The sequence below is a fragment of the Nematolebias whitei genome, chromosome 11 (genome assembly GCF_014905685.2).
Source record: "Nematolebias whitei isolate Nwh7 chromosome 11, NemWhi1, whole genome shotgun sequence".
NCBI classification, from domain to species: Eukaryota; Metazoa; Chordata; class Actinopteri; order Cyprinodontiformes; family Rivulidae; genus Nematolebias; species Nematolebias whitei.
The window spans coordinates 43,525,634-43,532,209 of NC_056508.1; the positions used below are offsets into that span (position 1 = coordinate 43,525,634).

General features: G+C 40.4%; 1 protein-coding gene across 1 annotated transcript in view; it reads right to left on the reverse strand.

The window, feature by feature from the left end:
* Nucleotides 1-1,683: 1,683 nt before the first annotated feature.
* The window catches only part of plxnb1a (plexin b1a), a 48,287-nt gene continuing 43,394 nt past the window's right edge, over nucleotides 1,684-6,576 (reverse strand). The window contains exons 30-38 of the mRNA XM_037684392.1: nucleotides 5,638-5,741; nucleotides 5,412-5,496; nucleotides 4,826-4,998; nucleotides 4,013-4,173; nucleotides 3,740-3,887; nucleotides 3,490-3,554; nucleotides 2,805-2,880; nucleotides 2,549-2,623; nucleotides 1,684-1,788 (exon numbers count right to left, since the gene is read on the reverse strand). Coding sequence (XP_037540320.1) covers nucleotides 1,684-1,788; nucleotides 2,549-2,623; nucleotides 2,805-2,880; nucleotides 3,490-3,554; nucleotides 3,740-3,887; nucleotides 4,013-4,173; nucleotides 4,826-4,998; nucleotides 5,412-5,496; nucleotides 5,638-5,741 — 992 coding nt within the window. The remainder of the gene's footprint in view (nucleotides 1,789-2,548; nucleotides 2,624-2,804; nucleotides 2,881-3,489; nucleotides 3,555-3,739; nucleotides 3,888-4,012; nucleotides 4,174-4,825; nucleotides 4,999-5,411; nucleotides 5,497-5,637; nucleotides 5,742-6,576) is intronic.

A 6,576-nucleotide genomic window follows, 5' to 3' on the forward strand; every position in this document is an offset into this window, starting at 1 on the left:
TGGCTGAGATTTGACTGTTTTCATTCAATCTGACTGAAAATATTGAACACTACCATTTTTAGCCTCTAGATGGCACTCAACACTCGAGTAGTATGGCATGCCGTTGTGTTATGCAATAGGTAAAAGTGGCTATTAATGACACAATCGGCTTGCCACAGAAGCCATCTTCGTCCAGCTCGCCTGGAGCAACTGTCAAATCAGCTTCGTTTCGTTGCACCGCCCCGTTAAAATGCAGCTGATTTGACCATTAAAGTTCATTTATTAAGTAAAAGTTGAACTGAGACACACCTTTGCTATAATGTCACACAAACAAATAATTGTTTTAGGTGCTTATCTTGTTAAATTTTGAAGAAATGCACAGCGAGTCGCCCTCCGCGCGCTCCCGCAGCCGCAAATCGGCTTTTGAAATGCAGCTGATTTCACTGTCAAAGTGCATTTATTAAGGAAACGTTAGACTGAAACACGCCTTTACTATAATTTCAAGCAAACATATAATTGTTTTTAAGTGTTAATCTTGTTAAAATCCTCCGGTGCATGCTCCCGCGCCCACTATTTGGCAGCGAATCGATTTTTGGCACAACACCGGCCCACGTTTCCGGGTTGTCGGCGGTGACGCATATTAGATGCAACTTACAAGGCGAAGAGACATATTTATGGATTTTTCCACTTTATTACACATATTTGGACTGATGCGATTTATAGGGCGGTGCAACGTGTACGGCAGAAAATACGTAATAAAAAAACGTGACGCAGGGCTTAAAATTAATTATCACACCTGTAACTTTGAAAACATTCATATTTTCTCAGATTTTTGTTTCTTTTATTATAGGTTTGTGGTAATCTTACAGGAATTTAATGCTAAATAATTTAACATTTCAGTCCATTTTAATACAGTAAGGTTTTCACTTTCAAAACATGTAGATGAACATTTATATTCTTTTAGGAATCTTCTTGGAGCAACAGGTTTGGGGAAACACATTTAAAAAGCCCCTCAACATTAACACGTGTGAAGAGCTACCACAGAAATAAAACACTGAGCGTCTGTTCAAGCTTAGCAATAAAAAACAAAAGACCAGAAAAAAATCTAATGACTGAACGTGAAAAAATATAAAGTAAGACTTGAATGAAAGGCCTAAAATAACTCCAAAAGAAAACAGGAAAGCCCTCAGATTCAATAATTAGACAGTGGACAGAGTTTGTCCTGCGTGTAAGACATTAAAAGAGCAGAACAGACTCCACAGTTGCCAACATTAAAAGCGACGGCCTCCATGTTTGTCCTCCAGCACAAAGATTCAAACCTGTTAATGCTCAGTCCGTTACGATGACGTTCATCAGGAAAGAAAAATCCAAGAAAGGATCTCTTCATACCGTGACGTCCTTTAAATGAAGGGAAATTAAACCGATGTGAAATGTTTTAATGTGCTTTGTTTCACATTTTCTCACACTGTTCCCCTTTGTTGGTGGAAACTTCCTTTCCTCCCAGTAACAGGACATGTGGAAGTTTGAAGCAGGTGGCAGGAAACAAGGTCAGCGATCCTTAATGTCTCCAGTCACATCCAAACCAGTCTGTTCAAACAGCGTAATCCCAGTATGTGCCACAGTACCATCCTTTTGTTCCCAGGTAAAACAATGGCTTCATTTCACGAACTGCTCCATCTATAAAACAACTGTCCTGGTTCGAGGTCATAGGTCTGTCACCTTGTTCTCTACAGCAGCAGCGATCTGTTGGAGCCTGTAACCGAGCTGCATCTTCTGAGCCGTAACGTCCTCCTCCAAAGCCGTGATAATCTGACAAAAAGATGGAAAAAGTTGGTTGCAAGTAGCCACATACATACTTTACAGATGGATGGAATAATAATGGAGGTATGCATTTATAGATAAGGATGTGTGCAAGCCATGCCCACACGGCGACAACCATAACTGAGACATGAGCTCAGTTTTCTTATGCAGCCGACACATTTGAGCCTAATCCAGAACTCTGAGCACAATTCTTGTTTTTTGTATTGAACGCTTTTTGAATTCTTGTTGGGAGGTTTAGTTGCAGCCTGAAGGTCATTAAGAGCACTGTGTGGCCCATACAAGTCATAAAGGTGAGCAGCTGGGCAGGACTTGGACTATTTGTGGTAAATCTGTGACTCACTTAAGTAGCCACATTCACTCTGAGTCAGTTCCATTCGTAATATATAATATTTACATATTAGATCAGTGTTTGTAGATGATAAACAACTATAAAATAAGCCTAAATAAAATACAAATACAACAAACTGCAGCATTCATTTCAGAAATTTTCTTCACAGGAAAAACTCTTGTTCAGTCTCCACTAATAAAGTTTACATGATCCCGGACGAGCCCCCAAATATTTCTCGACCTGCTTGTTAACCAAAACATAAAATTAATAATCTTTTTTAATGGGGGGGGTGTCAAATCAGACCTTCTATCCACAATTAGAAACAAATTTAACTGAAGCTTTTGTGCCATTTAAAGATTCAGCTGGGGCAAGGTCAGTGGAAATGAGAAGCATAAAAGAGTGTGTTTCTGTGATACTTACTTGGTCATAGTATTTGTTGATATACTTGTACAGCTCATTTAAAGCCACAAGGCAGTTGACCTCAGCTGTGTAATTCTGTTTTGGGTCAAAAATAAAGGGGTAAACACTGTGTTTTGCTGACAGTATATTATTGCAACATCCATGCCAACCTTATTTTGCATTCATTCGAAATTTCAGCTTCTAAAATTAGCTACTGTATCCAGTCAACATAAATATATTTTTTTTAATTGGAGGGGTTAAAAAGAAAACGACATACACGAGAAAGTTCAGCTAGAGCCGAGTTCATCTCCTGATCGCTGGCGGGAATGGTCTGTCGAATGTCAGCGTAGTACCTGGAGAACGAAAGAGGAAAAATAAAGCTCTCTGAAAAAGAGATTTGTTATTTTTAATGCACACTTTTACCTTCATTTTACTGCAGCTGGTGCAGAATGTGCTCAATGATTCTTTATTTCTTCAGTCTGTATCAGAGACTAAAGCTCAAGACTGATTTTTATTTTTTAAGTTTACCGGGCGCAGCGGATTATAAGACTCACTGTTAATTGTGGGAAAATTAAAGGATTTTAAGTGCACCTTATAATCCGAAAAATACAGTAATTCAAATGCAAATTATACCAAAAAGAAAATGTGTACAAAAATCTTGAGGTGGTTACTTTTTAAAAATATATGCATAGAACTAATGAGGCCAATCAAAGAAGCTAATCTGTTAGCGCAACTTGCTCAGTGACTGCTGAATATATTAGTTGTACAATCTGCAGGACTTCATGTGCAGTAAGGGTAGCAGTCTGCTTCCAGACTATCCATGCATGGACGCCTCGCAGGCTTAGTCTACCTTCTGTCTGCCACTAACAGATGTCCTCAGCTTCCCTCCCTCCCTCTTTTCTCCTCTATAGAGGTTTTATATGCCTAGGGTCAATGGGGCGACTGGCTGCCATATTTTTTACCTCTCCACCATCTGTTTGTAACGTGGGATGTCTCTGGCATACAGCAACTTGTTGATGGGAGAATCCTGCACAAGGAAAATAGAGAAAACGGTTCAGTGAGTCACACAGTACAGGTAATCCTTTTAATATAGAGTGCACAAAACAAGTTTTATGATCATACAGCAGCATTGTCATCATCTGTAGTCCAGCTTTACAGTTTTGCCATGGAGAAGTTTGCATACTGGTTTCAGAGTGTGTGGGACAAACTCACCCGCCCCAGCTTGTGGTCAGCGAGGGTGCAGGAATCCATGAATGTCTGAGCGATGACGGACAGAACAGCATCCACATGATCGGAGGTCTGCACGTCAAAGATGAACTGTGGGTTCTTCAGGATGTTGATCCAGAAGCGAAGTGGCAAACTGTTTGATAAGACCGGAAAGCAAACGTTAACTGAAGTTCTGCTGTTGTCGGCGCAAGACAAGACTTTAAAACGAATGCAACTTTTCATGGAGCAACAGAGTTGGGTCCTCCGAACTTGAGTTACCTGTTGGTTTTCCAGATGTGGATGGTCTCGGGGTCTGTGATGCTGTGCTGCAGGGCCTGCTCATCTAACAGGTCGAAAAAGTATTTGACAGCCAGCGGTACGGGGCGGCTGGTGCTGAGGATGGCACTGAATAAATCATCCACAAACTTCTGCAGAGTGCCCTGAGACAGCAGAGAACGTGACGGCAACAAATGAGCAGCGAAACAAAGGTAAGATGGTGTCATGATTGGAAACTCCTCTGATTTTACACATGAAGTTCCCTTTACATGTCTTTAACGCTCTGGCTGCTGGGCAGCAAACTTCACAGAGAATGAATAAACGAACAAACTAAATCTCTATTTAAAGCCACCATCGTTCTCAAGAGAAGGAAAACATTTTTTGGGGGGAAAAATATTTTAATAAACGGGATCTAACAGGAGGTGCAGTGCATTCTGGGAAATATAGGATCCATTAAAAACGTTATACAGAGTCCTGTTTTCATCCTTGGTTTCTTTAAAGAATTATATCAATTTCGATGCTCATTAATAAACTAACAGTACTCTGACTGCATGAGGCAGCTTTGAGGTAAGTTCATAATATACTATTTGGAGTTAATTACCAAATTTATTCTACAAATTACTTTAAAACCCATTGAATCTTGTGAAGTGTTTGTTTTAGTGAATTGATTACCACACAATGTATCGAGACGGCATGCATGATGAAAATGAATATTTCATATGTGTCCAGTTGCAGGCATTAGATCCCATCAGATATACTTTCATATAAAATGTGTAAATCAAAGCTTTGAGTGTGTGAATAATTCCTGTGTTTTACCTTCATGGAGAGCAGACGTGTGAGGTAGATCTCGGGAATAGCCTTCGCTCTTTCCCCACCTCTCTCCCTCACGCTGCCCCTCCTGCGCTTCGGTAAGTCGGACTCGTCGTTGGCTTTCACCAGATGCCAAAGCTTCACGCCGCCTTCCTCCCCATCGTCCAACATCGGGGTCTCTGATGGGAAGAGACAAAACAGTTGAACGAGGAAGTTGAGCTGTTTCACGTTTTACAAACTGTTTGTTTTTTAGAAAACTGCCCAAAACTAACGTTTGAGCCCTATAAATGTATATTTTACATGTTTGAGATAACTATTCTATTGTTTCAACCTCATTACTGAGACACTCCTACAACAACTATAAAAGCTGTTCTCGCTCAGCACAACGTAAAATATTTGGTGTAACAGCGACCTCTAGTGGTCTTTCACCATAATTTCAGCTGTTTGTGAAACGTGAGTTGATACAGAAAAACTAACCATGTATAAGTTTTTATGCTTCAAGCGTTCCTTTAAAAATATGGAGACTGTGAACATACATTTAAACATATTTATGTTTCCTGTCATGTTGTTCTCATTTTCGTTCGTGACTCACTTTCTCCAGGCATGTAGTCATGGCTGTCATGGAAATGATGTTTGTTGTTCCGGGGGACGAGGGCCACAGTGGCTCCATCGGGGACCTGCTGGGACAGTCATTTCTACAAATTTCTAACATTGGGGGTAAAACCATTCATCACTTACAGATGTTTTTTAGCTACTGTAAATGTTGGTTTATCTTTCCTGTGTGTGGTTTAACAGGGACAGTAGTTTGTGAAACTGACCTTGTAGTGCTGTAAAGTGTTGAGACGCTTCCAGGAGCCTTGGACTACTGATGTCAGGTCCTCATCTGACAGGATAAGGTGACCTGCCACACCTGCCCGCCACTCTGGTGGAAAACATGTACATGCATCCATGAGAGCTAATTTAAGACTTGAAATTAACACTATAAACAGAAAATTAATGTGTTGTTCCTCTTGCACATTTAGTTTAGTTTTTTGTTCATTTGTCATATGCAGCTCAACACAAGGTCAACAATGCAATGAAATGCTCAGGACGAGAAGAACCGTCTCGACCCGCTCTAAAAAATAAAATAAAATAAATACCAAAGCATGTGACAAAAGCACGAAACAAAGCACCAAAAGGTGAGAAAGAAATTCAACACCTACAGGTACAAGGTAGGTAAAGAAATATAGTAAACAACATGGAGGAATACAACGGTGCTAGTAGAATGATCAGTACAAAGTACCTCACAGAAGACCTGCTTTAGACAGACAACATGTAGTGCAGACATTATGCAGCAATAAAAAGCAATTAAAATAAAAATAGTTTTGTAAAAACACTGTTACTGTTAGCAGCATGGTCCTATTAGCAGAGTGGTTCTGTTAGAAACATGGTCCCGTTAGCAGCATACTGTTTGTAGTGTGGTTCTGTTGGCAGAATGGTCCTATTAGCAGAGTGGTTCTGTTAGCAGTGAGGTCCTCTTAGCAACATGGTCCTGTTAGCATTGTGGTTCTGTTAGCAGCATGGTGCTATTAGCAGAGTGATTCTGTTAGAAACATTGTACCGTTAGCAGCATACTGTTTGTAGTGTGGTTCTATTGGCAGCGTGGTCCTGTTAGCAGAGTGGTTCTGTTAGCAGTGAGGTTCTCTTAGCAACATTGTCCTGTTAGCAGCATGGTTCTGTTAGCAGCATGGTGCTATTAGCAGAGTGGTTTTGTTAGC